Source organism: Aedes aegypti, chromosome 3 (genome assembly GCF_002204515.2).
Source record: "Aedes aegypti strain LVP_AGWG chromosome 3, AaegL5.0 Primary Assembly, whole genome shotgun sequence".
NCBI lineage: Eukaryota > Metazoa > Arthropoda > Insecta > Diptera > Culicidae > Aedes > Aedes aegypti.
The window spans coordinates 313647469-313662677 of record NC_035109.1 but is presented as its reverse complement, the minus strand read 5'-3'; the positions used below and the strand labels follow the sequence as shown (position 1 = coordinate 313662677).

The 15209-nt window shown below is 35.8% G+C and overlaps 1 protein-coding gene across 2 annotated transcripts in view; it reads left to right on the top strand.

Moving 5' to 3' along the window:
* Positions 1-15209, top strand: part of LOC5573352 (ankyrin repeat domain-containing protein 13D) — a 43693-nt gene that overhangs the window by 9121 nt on the left and 19363 nt on the right. For both annotated transcript variants that reach the window (XM_021848648.1, XM_001660784.2), the window contains exon 2: positions 9808-9940. In XM_021848648.1, coding sequence (XP_021704340.1) covers positions 9808-9940 — 133 coding nt within the window. The remainder of the gene's footprint in view (positions 1-9807; positions 9941-15209) is intronic.

Sequence of the window (15209 nt, the reverse complement as noted above, 5' to 3'; positions counted from 1 at the left end):
ACAGCAGCGCTCGAGGCCCTTTTCGACGTTGCGCCACTACACATATATCTTAAACAAGAAGCACTTTCTTGCTCTTACCGTTTATGGGTACAGGATCTACTGGAGAAAAATCCAGTGAATCGTAGATCTACACTGCCCATAAACGCATAATTGTCCCATGTACATAGGAAATCCAGCAAACATGGGACTGACATGCATTTATGGGCAGTACACACACTTCGTTGTTTCCACTTTTGGTGAATTGGGACAAAATTGTCCTTGCTCCAAGTGATCTCACAATTGCTTGTAACTTTCCTTACAGGACATTTACCACACAAGTCCCTTCACGGGAAGAGCGGACGTCTGGCTATTTGGAAAGAAGTATATCAAACAATATAGTATGTTACACTGATGGCTCCCTTCTTGAAGGGAGAGCTGGTGCAGGAGTATATTCTCGTGAGCTAAAGCTGAATCAGTTTTACTCACTTGGTAGAAACTGCACCGTTTTTCAGGCGGAAATATTTGCTCTTATGTGTGGAGTGCAATCAGCACTTCAACAGCGCGTAATGGGTAAAGTCATATACTTCTGTTCAGATAGTCAGGCTGCTATAAAAGCTCTTGCTTCGGCCAACTCAAGGTCGAACTCAAATTGAGGCACTGAATTCAGTCAATTCTGTTAACCTTGTATGGGTACCTGACATGACTTCATTGACCCGGAGCCAGCTATTCCAATTTCGAAGTGCTGGGTGAAGCTTCAGATAAATTCTTCGGCGGCAACTCAGCACAAGCAATATTGGAATAGTTTGGAGTCGTGTCGTCAAACAAAATTGTACATCACTGAGCCATCTCCAAGGGTATTTAACAAATCTGTCAAAGCGGAATTGCAGTCTCTTGGTCAGAGCGTTGACAGGCCACTGCCGACTCAACTATTATGGAACTTCGTATCACCTGATATGTAACTTTCCAGTTTTTGCGCAAATGCGATTCCAATTACTTGGTAAACACTTATTAAGTGAAACTGAATTCAGAAGCCTGTATCTTCAGGACATTCTGTTATTCTTAACCCGCTGTGATAATGAGTTATAGACTCTCTTTACGCTCATGCGTTTTGCAGTGCCCTTTTTAGGGCGCTGTTCAAACCAATTGTAGTATGGAGCTACATGCTCTCATTTCGCTTATGCTATCTTCCCTCTTCAAGGGAGCCCACTCCTATTTCCTCCCATCTTTCCCTTTCCTTTCCTCTCCCATCGAGTAGATGATGAAATAGGCTCAAATATGGCGATGGCACAAATCTCCCAACTGGTGGGGAACGTGCCTTTGGAGCCGGCCTTATGATACCTAATATCTGAAACCTTTTGGGAAGTTTTTTTTTACTATAGATCGAAATATAATGTCCAGCGTTTCATACAAAAAAACGCAACAAAAGGGGTTAATGTGGCTCTGTTATTGATTATAGAGAAAGTAAACTAAGAGAGCCTCTTAATGTTCCATAGGCTCTTTTAAAAATTACGCCAGAAATGTTTGAAGGAATCTTAGGAGGTCTTTGGAGTCATTTCTGAAAGTATCCTCAAGAATATTCCTGGTTGAAATCTTGATCTTGAACGGCACTTTAGGAAATCCCAAGAAATGTGGAAAAAATCTTGTTTGTTTTCTTTAGAGAAATCCCTGATAGATTATCTGCGTTAGTTTTTGTCCTTATCGCAAAAAACGTCCAGATTAAATTCTCATATGAAATTCTTGAACAAATTATTTATGGACTTTGGAAATGAATACCTAAAGAAATCTTCGAAGTAAAATCTAAAGGAAACTTTGGACATATATGTACTTGCACTAATTTCTGATTAAATTCCTTGCGAACATTATCAGTTCCCATGAATGCCTTAGAAATATTTTTAGGGAAATTTATGTACAGATTACAGGGTGATTACTATTTCCTGTCAGTAAAATAAGTAATCATAAAAAACTATGGTTGTATGAATTTTAATTACCAGTGCATATCCAGTTTTGGGCATCTGTAGCATTTGTCTTCACTATACATATATAACATATTTATTTTTTACCTCAATTTCCAGCCACATGTGTTGTTTCAGAAGCATTTCAGTTAACACGCACGTTATTCAGAAGCATATATTTTAACCAAAATAGACATATTTTTTTCGCTAAAATTTTTCATAATCAGTCTTATGCTATTCCCTAGTAAGTCTAAAAGATTGTGGTAACATGCTGTTTCAATCAGGCAAATTTTTCAGCGGAGTTTAGACAAAAATGCATATCTGTGTAGAATATGTCTGGTACTGTAATGTTTTTAAAACAACACATATGACTTAAAGTTAAGGTAAATGAAAACAGATTTAATATTTACTTTGTCAAAATAAACGTTATAGACAAAGTTGGGAAAAAATCTGAAATTCACTCTACAGTAGCCAAGCAAAGCCAATCACAGTCAGCGAAGCCAGTGAAACTCACGCCCATCGCTGCTGTAGGAAAAATGCCTTGAAAATACAGTGAAACCTCCATGAGTCGATATTGAAGGGACCATCGACTCATGGAAATATCGAGTCATGGAACAGCAATCCTTTGGAAGGCTGCTTCTAGGGACCATCATAGTAACCATGAAATTTTGTTTTTAGTATGGTTCCATGAGTCGATATCGAGTCATGGAACATCGACTCATGGAGGTATCACTGTAGCAAAACACCCGTTGCTAAGAGCAACCCAGAATTACTGTAGAAAAATGTTCTATTTCCCGCTGCATTTCCCGCATTTAGAGCCTTCAATGACACTCATGATTTACAATATTGTTGAACATGTTATTGGCGGATTTCCTCCCGAAACAAAAGTACATATATATGGAGATTTCAATCAACGTGATATTGATTTCTCCCCAGACGTCGACAACAAGAGCATCCTGCTGCCAATATTTGGAGAAAATGAGGCTTTGCAATTTATATGTGATACATCGGCAAGTCTAGGTCTAAATCATATTAATCATGTTAAAAATCAGCAGAACTGTTATTTAGATCTCTTAATGACGAATACTGATGAAGATGTGGTAGAATCATTGACTCCCTTATGGAAAAACGAACTTTTCCATACAGCTATTGAGTTTTCTTTATTCGTGCATGGAAATAACAGACTTAAAGATTGCGACTTTGAAGAAGTTCATGATTATCGTTCAGCAAATTATGACAATATAAGACAGAACATCAATCAAGTAAGTTGGCAAAATGTGTTAAGAAACGAAGAAAATGTTGAATCTGCCGTTAAAATGTTTTACAAAATTTTAAACGAAATAATACACGACGATATACCCTTAATAAAAAGAAGAAGGAATAATAACTATATGGTTTAGTAGAGAAATCAAAAATTTAAAGAATCGTAAGCAAAAAGCACATAAAATATACAAAAAATGTAAAAATGATGAAAATTTAATTAATTATTTAAATATTTGCGATCAATTAAATCTTGCCATTGATACCGCATTTGAAGAGTATAATGAACAAACTGAGCGTGAATTGAAATCATGTCCTAAACATTTCTTTAATTACGTTAAAACAAAAACCAAATCTAACAACTTTCCATCTGAAATGCACCTTGATGATAAAATTGGTGTGAACCCTGAAGAAAGTTGCAATCTTTTTGCAACATTTCTTCAAGACGTTTACACTAGAGTGTCCATCCCGGGACATCCCGGGACAAAAAATCCCGGGATTTGACAATTTTAGGGATTTCCCGTTTCCCGGGATTTTATTTCTGATATCCCGGGATTCCCGAAATGTACGAAGAATTTGATGAAATCCAATAAATTTCAATTAAAAAAACAATTACATTTTTCCTCACTATCAATCTTATTTGATAGAGTATAATGAAAAAGAGAATTAACGAGTAATTATTTTCATGAAAAGATCAATTTACCAAGTAAGAAACGCATATTTTTATTTGTTTATTTGCAAAGTTTTAATGCTTTTCTTTTCAACACTAGCAATATTTATAAGCCTATGCTGAGATAACAAATTTGAAAGTAACCCAAACTGCCGCAAATCGCAAATTGGTTCTTCTTCTTCTTTCTGGCGTTACGTCCCAACTGGGACAAAGCCTGCTTCTCAGCTTAGTGTTCTTATGAGCACTTCCACAGTTATTAACTGAGAGCTTTCTATGCCAATTGACCATTTTTGCATGTGTATATCGTGTGGTAGGTACGACAATACTCTATGCCCTGGGATGTCGAGAAAATTTCCAACCCGAAAAGATCCTCGACCGGTGGGATTCGAACCCACGACCCTCAGCTTGGTCTTGCTGAATAGCTGCGCGTTTACCGCTACGGCTATCTGGGCCCATCGCAAATTGGTACCACCTGTGAAAAGCACACACTTAAATTATTTCACCGACCTCAGTAAAATTTTTCGCCGAGAACCCAACAGCTGAGAATTCGGTATTTTTTAATGCCGAATATCGGTACTTATTTTACCGAGATTTCGGCAATCCGAATGTTTTGCCGAGATCTCGGCGAACGTTACCGAGATTCGGTAAACGTTTACCGAGATCTCGGTAAAAGTTTTACCGAGAATCGTCAAATTATTACCGAGATATCAGCTGTTGGGTTCTCGGCGAAACCGTTTAAGTGTGCAGGCATTGAGAAAATTGACTGAGAAGTTTTCAATCTCCTTTTCTATACAAATATTCAAAAAAATTCAAAAGATTGGAACATGTTTCGATTCCAATGAAACTTTCATAATTTGCTTTTCACTCCGTTACTTTTCCACGAAAAATATGAAGACGACCAAATAACGATTCATTTTTGTGTTACACAATGCAAAAATTTGCAGTGGGACTGATATGCGTTTACTTTCCATTATGGGACAATTCGACTTAGTGTTCTTTCCTAATTTTACTTAACAAAAAGTGATTTCTCGTTAGTGCAGCTGAAAGATCATTAGAAGATATAATGAAAACTGGTATCAACTCAATTTTGACCAAAATGCAGATGGCCTTGACTTGGGATTCACGACAGTAAACTGCAGTCAATAATTTTTAGTAATTAACTTTTGGCATGATTTACAATACCATCAATGATCTTTGATCGTTTCGTTTGTTCTAAAGTTTTTATGGCTTTTCAAATGTTTGAAAAAAATTGCTTTAATATTATGATTTAAGTTTTTATCATATTTCCATTCATAAGTGTTATGGAGAATTTGAAAAAATCCATAGCAAACCCGTAATTAGTCAAGCTAAGTTTTGATTTTTGTTAGGTTCCTTCATCAGAATACCTGAAATGTGATTTGCTATAATTAACATATTATTCTGAAAAGTTACATTATCTGTTTATTTCATTGAAAAAACATTGCATTGGTAAATTTGAACTTCCATTTCAACCGAAATGCTAGTTTTATTGAAAAATTTATAAATCCCGGGATCCCGGGATTTCCCGGGACAAGCACAGATTTTTGTCCCGAATCCCGGGACGATCAAAATGGCCGGGAAATGGACACTCTAGTTTACACTGCTTATTCGGAAAATAATCGAGATCGTGAATATTTCTCATTTCTTCCGGAAATCCCAAATGACATTTGCGTCAATCAAATCAAAGTACATGATATTGTAGATGCACTAAAAAGTCTAGATGTCTCCAAAGGTGCTGGACCTGACGGGATTCCACCTGTATTTTTGAAAATGTTAGCTATCGAACTTGCATCTCCGCTATTTTGGCTCTACAATATGTCTCTGCAATCAGGTAGTTTCCCTGAAACATGGAAAAGCTCATTTTTAGTGCCGATCTTTAAAAGTGGCAAAAAATCTGACATGCGTAATTATCGTGGGATAGCCATTGTCTCTTGTATTCCTAAGATTTTCGAGGCAATAATAAATAAAATTTTATTCGATATGGTTAAAAACAGAATAACTCATACTCAGCATGGTTTTTTTTAAGGGACGCTCAACATGCACTAACTTGCTGGAGTTCATTCATTATTCTTTGACAGCCATTGATAATGGCAATCACGTGAAAGCTCTCTATACAGTTTTCAGTAAAACTCGATGTTGCTTTTTAAGTTAGAAAACATAGGATTTCAACCGGACCTTCTTAGAGTCTTATCTTACTAATCGCCAACAAATAGTTAGATACAAAGATACATTCCAATTAAAGTTACATCAGGAGTTCCTCAAGGGTCTCATTTAGGGCCATTATTCTTTATTTTATACGTTAACGACATTTCCTTCATTCTGAAAAAAGTGAAAGCTCTCATATATGCTGATGACATGAAACTGTTTCTTGAAATAGCGAACGATGAAGATATACATACTTTTCAAAATGAAATTGATATGTTTTACAAATGGTGCAATAAAAGCCTTCTCCAATTGAACGTGAAAAAATGTAATTCTATATCCTTTAGCAGAAAGCATAGTATACCTAACACAACAGTCTACCTAGAGAATCAACTAGTAGAAAAATGCGTAAGAATAAGAGATTTAGGAGTGATTTTAGATTCCAAAGTTACTTTTATAGATCACTATAATACAATTATTTCACAAGGCAAACAAGATGTTAGCATTTATAAAACGATTTAGCTATAATTTTCACGATCCATACACTATAAAAACATTATACATAACCTATGTGCGTTCAATTTTAGAATACTGTAGCATAGTTTGGTCACCATTTTCAACCCATGAAAATCGTATAGAATCAGTTCAAAAACAATTTCTGTTGTTCGCACTTCGAAAATTAGGTTGGACAAAGTTACCTCTACCATCTTATGAAGCACGATGCATGCTCATTGATATTCAAACATTGAAGAAACGTCGCGAATTTGCAATGGTCTCGTTCGTAAACGATATAGTTTCGCATCGTATTGACTCGATGACACTTTTGTCAAAATTAATCCTTCAAGACAACTGCGAAGTCGTAGTATTTTTTATACAAACCATCACCGCACGAATTATGCCAAATTTGAGCCTTTAAATCAAATAATGTCTGTTTACAATAAACATTGCGAAACCATTGACTTTACTATGACGAAATCGGAACTAAAACAAAAATTTATGTCATATCAAAATTCGAACTAGATTAAGAAAATAACTATAAAAGAAAAGAAATTAAACTATATAATATTAAGTTCAAAATTGTAATAAGATGGTCTACTTCTGATTGACGACATGAAATAAATAAAAAAAAAATTAAGAAAATTCGTGCACCCAACATAGGCTACTTGATGAGATTCGCGTTTTTGAACTACTGTACTGGGAGAGCCACGTAATTTTCGCGAAAATTCAAGCCTGCTACTATTACCATTCCCAGCGCTGGTTATAGATGTACAAAACAGGATGTACACTGGAAATCAAAATTCATACATACATTTTTATCTACGATCATTTACTTTACTGACAGGAAATAGTAATCACCCTGTATATGATGAATCAAACTTTCTTTATAGGTTTCCTTTTTATTACTTGTATACAGTTTTGTTCTTTTTTACACACATTTTTTACATTTTCCATGTCTTCTACAAAGTTGTTAGATATCTCAAAACGCGTGTTTTTGCTGAACATCACACCTCTCTATCTCTTAAAGTAAAGGAATTATCAGTCGAATTCGTTTTACTAAGGCTTATTTGTTTGATAGTAAAAACCTATTAAAAGACGCTTATAGAAAAAAAAAATAGTTTTTATCAACTGTCGAAAGGGAAGATATGGTACTTTCATGATTTGTAAGAGTTGTTTGCGCCATTTTGTGCCAAAGGCAGTTACAGAGGCCTAAACTACCCCTTGAGAAAAGAGTGATTCATAAATAACTTTGTTACTTCAAAATATAGCGTGATGATATGTTCAGCAAAAACACGGAGTTTTTTACGACGAACAACTTTGTAAAAATCACAAAAAATGTTAAAAATCTTGGAAAAAGTTATGATAAAAAAAATATGATTTTTAAGGGCCAATCACAACGGCATATATCTCTAAAAGTATAAGAAATAGAAAATCGTGTGTTCGACAAAGTTGTTTCAAATTGCCGATTCTACAACTTTGCCGAAGACACCATATGTATATCTAAATGTTATGAAAACATTGTTTTTCTAGCTCACTGCTTGGTGGATTGATCAGAGAAATTTTTGCATCAAAAGATGCGCTTTAATATACCAAGAAACTTCTTCGAACAAACTATATCGCTCAAATCAACGGTTTGGGCGCTATTCAAAAAGCGCATGAAATAGACGAAATCCAACACAGTGGGTTGGCTTGGCACACATCGTTGGAATTCCAATTTTATGTCACTAATCGCTAGAATATGCTGAAACTAAGGGGTGATCCTTTCGGTGTTCTCAATTTGGTGGACCTCTCGTACGAGAGCTTGCATTACAGTTTGCGAAAAAACTATTTTTTTTTGAATCTTAGGTATTTCTTCGCGATATATGTCTAATATTTCCATTGGAACACATAGTAAACATAGCGGCATCGTATAGAGGAAGGATATAGTTTTCATTTGAAGGTTAAAACATTGTTAGCGGCCATTTTGAAATTAGCCGTCTTGGATTTTGTCAAAAAAATCCTCGTTTTGAAGTTGAGAATAAACTGATAAGATAGGAAATTTCACCAAGAATTCGTGTTCGGGATATATTTGAGAATTCAACCAGGATTTTGTTTTCCAAAGGAACATCATAACATTTTTCCAGCAATTCCTCAAGAAACTTCTTTCTTTTCTTCCAGATTTTTTGCAAGAAAGTCCTCAATGATTTCAAAGTTTCTTTTAGAAATTGTTCAGAGATCCTTCCAGAAATTTCTCAAACGAAATGTTGATTTTTTTCCAGATACTCCCACTGTTTTCTCAACCTTGGTAACGGCGGATAAACGGCTCGCTGTGAGATGTTCATTTCAGCGTGCTTTTTACATGGTCGGTAGTTCGCGAACCCCCTGTTGAGAATCGTGGCTCTAGAGAAATGCACAAACTTCCTCTGGTTTTATTAAAAAAAAATCTCTTTCAGGATTTCTTCAGAGATTACACACCTATGTCTCAAACATTTTGTTCAATTATGTTGTCTGTAGATTTATATAGGAAATTCTCCAAAAAATCGACAAACTAATATTGAAGAAATTATTTCTGGTATTCCTGACAAAATCAGGTTTATCTGGCGGGTAAAATTAGGGTAGTAGCACTCTAGGAAAATCTCGTGAAGAAATTTTTGGAGGGTATTCATGGGATGAAAAACCCTGAACGTGACATGAGGCATCCTGTAGATTTTTTTGTACTGTAAGAATCCCGGGAAAATCTCCTGGAGGAATTTTTGGATTTATTACTTAAGAAATCGATGGAAATTTTTCTGGACGACATCCCAAATTAAGTACCTTCTTCTTATTCTTCTTCTTGGCATTACGTCCTCACTGGGACAGAGCCTGCTTCTAAGCTTAGTGTTCTTATGAGCACTTCCACAGGTATTAACTGAGAGCTTTCTTTGCCAAAGTTGCCATTTTCGCATTCGTATATCGTGTGGCAGGTACGATGGTACTCTATGCCCAGGTAAGTCAAGGAAATTTCCACAACGAAAAGATCCTGGACTGACCGGGATTCGAACTCAGCCACCTTCAGCATTGCTTGACTTTCTAGCCGCGGACTCTAACCACTCGGCCATGGAAGGCCCCCGAATTACCTCCTGATGGATTTCTATAGAATTAACTGGAATTAGCGTTAGATTTCCTGGAAGAAAAAAAATCACTAAATGATCACCTGAAGAAATCAGTATAGTAATATCTGAAACAAACTTCAAGCAAATACGTAAATTGATTTCTGATAAAATTCCTGAAGAAATTCATTAATTTCACCTTCGATTTCTTTCGTTGCAGCATGACCTGGAGCAGTTGGATCCCCGAGGACGCACGCCGCTCATGCTAGCGGTCAAGCTTTCGCATCTGGAGTGTGTCAAGGCCCTGCTGGCGGCCAAATGTAATGCCAATTTCGAGTGCGACGGATGGTCCGGTAAGTTGCGTGATAAGAGAATGAGTCTACAACATGCATACTTGAGTTCGCAGAGAGGGGCAAAATTTGATTATCGCTGCGGCCTGCCCAATTTAATTCTATGGGGACGGAAAATCGATCGGTTCGATTGGGTTGTCGTTGGTGGCGATATCCAAAAATATTTCGATACAATGCGCACTCTTTTAGTTGAGCCGGTGTCTGGACGGTACGAACGATACCTACGCGAAAAGAAGATAGAGAAAGCTGTTTAATATTTACACAAACTTATCGTTCGTTGCTCGTTCATTCGCGTACGTTGGTCAAATTGGAGGACGACAGGCCTATCAGCTGCTGTACGATGTACAGTAACCCCACGCAGTTGAATCACCCACAATTTATGAATCAGCTGTTTTAAGAAGACAAAATGATTATCAAACTTATCACAAAACATCACAGAATCATTTTTACTGATAAGCAACACATAGTGTTCAGCCATTTCAAGCCTTTTTATCTTAGTAAAGAAGCTCTTGATCGCGGTATGAACCAACAATATTACTAAATTATTTTGGTAGCTATTTGGGCTGTATTTTTGGCCAACTTTGTAAGCCGTGTGGCTATTGACGCTTAGCTAGAAACGATGTTTTAAAGTTTATTTCAAAGATTTTTTTTGTGAGAGATTAAGCCCCAGATAACTTTTACAGATTGAATAAACATAGCAATGAGAGATAAATGCGTATTTATACGGATTTGGCTAAGATTTTTGAGTAGAATACTTGATCAATAAATTGTGGGAAATATACACACCATTCACAGTTTATGAATCAGCGTTCAAACTACTAGTGCTTAGTATTTTTAAAAATAATTCTTAGCTTCAAGTTATTTTCGATGTAAAATTTTGTCATGGAAGAGCAAAAATGGTTCGGGATCGTTCATAAATTACGGATTTTTTTTTCTGAACATACAAATGAATTTCCATGATTTTTGAAAAAAAAAACAAATTCTTATGAAAAAAGTTATTTTGGGGGTTTATAGTCTTATATCATGACTATTATGTTGAATTATTATGTTTAAAGATTATTATTTTGAATAATTTTTGGATAAATAAAAAAATCCTAAATTTGTGAGGAACAAAAAGAAACAGTATAGACGTAAAACATGTAAAGAATTTTTTTAGTTACACCTGATAGGTTCTCCATAATTTCGCTATAAAAACGGGGTATTTCTTCTGCAGAAGGACCAAAAGCAACGAGTGGAAAAGAAAAGAAAAGAAGAAACCTCTCTGATTGATATCAATATCAATTGTTTGTCATTTTTATGATCACTTTTCTGCCCATAATCGCATAACAGTCCCATGTCGATTTTTGACCGATTTGCGTTTTTTACATAAATCAACTCAACATCGTCAGAAGATCGATAAAAACTGCTAAAAAAGTAGCCTTTGTTCCTAACTTGTACAAAAACAAACCCCACTTGTGTTGTCCCATCTTGAAAATATTCGCATAACAGTCACATCAAAGTCCGTATAGTGGTCGGGCTCAGAATGGGTACCACTTCTAGTACTACATACGGTCTCTCGGTACTACTAGTTGTTCACTTATGTGTAACGAAGTAAAGGGAAACCAATTATACAGTGAAACCTCCATGAGTCGATGTTCTATGTCTTAATATTGACTCATGGAACCATACTTAAACAAAATTTCATGGTAACTATGATGATTCGCTCAAACAGCATTCCAAAGAATTTCTGTTCCAAGACTCGATGTTTCCATGAGTCTATGGTCCCTTCATATATCGACTCATGGAAGTTTGACTGTATTTAATACACACTTGATTACGGCATTGTAAATGTTATGAATTCACGTTGTTTCGATAATATTTTTAAATTAGTGGATATCACACATAATTATGTATTTTCAATTACGATACATTAAAGATTTTCATTTTAGATAAGGCTTATACAAATATTAATCTTCTTTTATGTCCGTACTTAACCATTTGGGTGGTACGAGGGGAATACAAATAAATGAGGAACAAAAACAAAAAAAAATAAAGTTCATTCTACATTTTGCATTTAAATTTTGTGGATTAGCTTGATTCGTCCTGAACCAGGTTGTTTTGGAACATCTCGAATCATTTCCATCGTATTTCATTTCCGCATTATCCAAAAGATGATCATCTGGGTCTTTCATGACTGGGACTCATGACTGTAAGCGCATTCCACATCATGACGTGTGTTTTGAGAAAGTATTCAATCCTATGTTTTTTTATGGACATACAGTATACTATCCGTAACTCGCTATTCCGTATCTCGATATAGAGTTATAGAACGTGTAGTAAATGTGGGTTTTCATGGATACCTCGATAGTCCCTTTAACCAAAGTTACCCTGATGTTGTGTTCTTTAATACGATATTTCTCTAACTCGATAATCGCCTTAACATCGAGTTACGGAGAGTTGACTGTATTATACAGTGATACCTTCATGAGTCGATGTTCCATGACTCGATATCGACTCATGGAACCATACTAAAAACATAATTTCATGGTTACTATGATGGTCCCCAGAAGCAGCTTTCCAAAGAATTGCTGTTCCATGATTTGATATTTCCATGAGTCGATGGTTTCTTCAATATCGACTCATTGAGGTTTCACTGTAATAACTATTTTTTTTACGGCCGAAGAACATAAATAGCAAATGAAACAACCAGTACTTCAATAACAATGAATGTTTCAGTAGCTGTCGAACGAGTCGATGAACATGATGGGACTGATATGCAAATACATTGGTATATTATATTGTATATAATCGCATAACAGTCTCGCTACGATTTTTCTGCATTTTAAGGCAAATTTTCAACTTGAATTCAAAAGAAAATTTATTAGGTTTGTTCGTGTACTCAACAAATAGTGATATGTAGAAATTTAACACATTTCAGGCCAAATAGAGACTCAAAATGGAATGAAATTGTTTTCACATTTCAATCGTCTTTTTCTCAGTTTGTCGTTTTCCAACATGGGACTGTTGTGCAAAGAGGGGCAGTTTTGTTGCACGTATGTTTTTGAGCTTGAGCTTGATAGGCCGCCCGTGGTTGCTACTCCAGTATCTGCACTTACACAAGGAACCAATCAGATGACTGCTTGGAACCCTCAGTGTATAAGTGCTGGTGATCTTCTATGTTCAGACGATAATGGTGCCTACCACGTCAGAGTGCAGACCAATGAGGGGAAGGGGAAGGAAGTGATGATGCATTTAACTGGCTCCCACGATAGACCGTACATACCACTGCGTCTACGCCAGTTCATGCGGGAAGGGTGCAGGGGTGGGGTAATTTTTATGGCGGAAAGGCTTGCTGGTTTGTTTGGCAGACTGCGTATGTATCAAACGTAAGGAAAGGCATGCTGGAATGATGGAAGAATGGAAACGTAGGGAAACGGTCGATTCATTTCTGTCCGTCTCGGGTTCTAGCAAATGCTATGAACTATTATAGATCAACTGTGATATATTAGAGTGGTAGATAGAAGCAAGTGAAAGCTCCAAATACAAAGTACCTGACCTTCCGCTTATGAAGCAGAAGCGGTAGCCATTAGACCACCAACCCCGTCTCACGTTTGTTGCACGTAAGTTTTTTTTTAGATTAACTCCCAGGCTAAACTGTTGGCTCTTTTATCAGATACATGGAGAAGTAAAAGATATTCACATTTAAAAAAATAAAAACATCAGACAACTTTACTAGTAAAAGAAAAATTGAATTCACAATTTTTCTATAACACATTCAGCTTCAAAATTTGCTTCTTCTCTTTCGAAGAATGATGATGACTGTTGTTCAATACGAGGTCCAACCACAGTGTCGTTCGATCACAAACAATTTAGAAGTTTGAATATGGAAATCGATAGCAAAGCTCATCGATTTCAGCATAACAAACTCATTGCGTAAATCGATTAATTGACCAACTTGAACATAATGATCATGACACAAGCTAACCATAAGCAAAACACACTGAATCCGTGTTGACGCATACAAATCTGAAGGGAAAGCTTCGGGAACTTATGTGGAAACATTTTGGAATCCCTGTAATCGGTTGATGAATCAATCCAAAACAAAGAAATTTAATGTGTAACACACACGAAGTTTGCAAGAAAATCACAGCAATTCGATATGGACGTTCATGAATCGATTCATAATTTTAAACACACAAATCGAACGTGTGAATTTTTATCACTGCAGTAAAGGCAGTCGAAAGGTCAAGCATTTACGAGTTCTGCAATCTAGATCTAATTGTTGTTCAATTACACTACCTGCCATCATCATCCAAATAAACATGCTCCAGAAGCATATAAATCCACAAATTCAATGTTCACTAGTTCAGCCCGCTCAGTAGCAACATTAAAAATCATGCAATGTCATGTAGATTCTTAAAATACTTGGTTTCTGTTCACCTCCGGATATAATTAACGTTGTTTGAGGCAGTGTTTTAAAAAACATATAAAATATATAGCATTTAATTGCAAAATAATTGAAAGTAAATAACTGATTCATAAATCGTGTTCACATTGATTCATATTTGTGGACAACATTTTTGACGATTCATAAATTGTGGTTTAAGACAATGTTGAAATAAGTGAAAATTTTAAATGTTTTCATTAACTTAAATGACAATATTGTGTATGAACCGCAGGTATATACCCCACTTTACCATTTAGCATTGATTTCACCAAAAATTATTGTTTATTTTGCTCTCTATTATTTTTCAAATTTAAGCTGAGCCTTAAATGATCCATAACTGTGGGATCAGTGTACACGAAGTGTGTGTATAGTGGAAGAACTCAAACTTGAGGAAGAGGAAGGAGGGTAGTCGCTAAATGAATATTATTGACGAGACGTGAATACCAACCGCTGCTGTGATAATGAGCTAAGGATGGGAAGTGATTCACGTTGAATGCAGTTTATTTTATTTTGTTCTATCTATCAATGTTTGATAAGGAATTGATAGTAAGATTTTTTTTTCGAGGAATATTGGAACATCTTGATTGCTAGGACGTATGAAATGTTTAGAAGCTATCGTTATACCTCAAAAATATATTTCAATATAAATTCTTAAGAGTTCATTCTAGAGTTATTCAAAAACTCCTCCTGAGAAGTTTTAACAGAGTGCTCCATTGAATCTATGGGGCACCTCCTGGACAAATTTTTTGGAGCTCTTCCTGATATTTGGTTTTAAAATTGGAACAACCTTAGCATTTTTCCATTTGTCAGGAAAATATGCTAATTGAAAACATTTGTTAAATATAT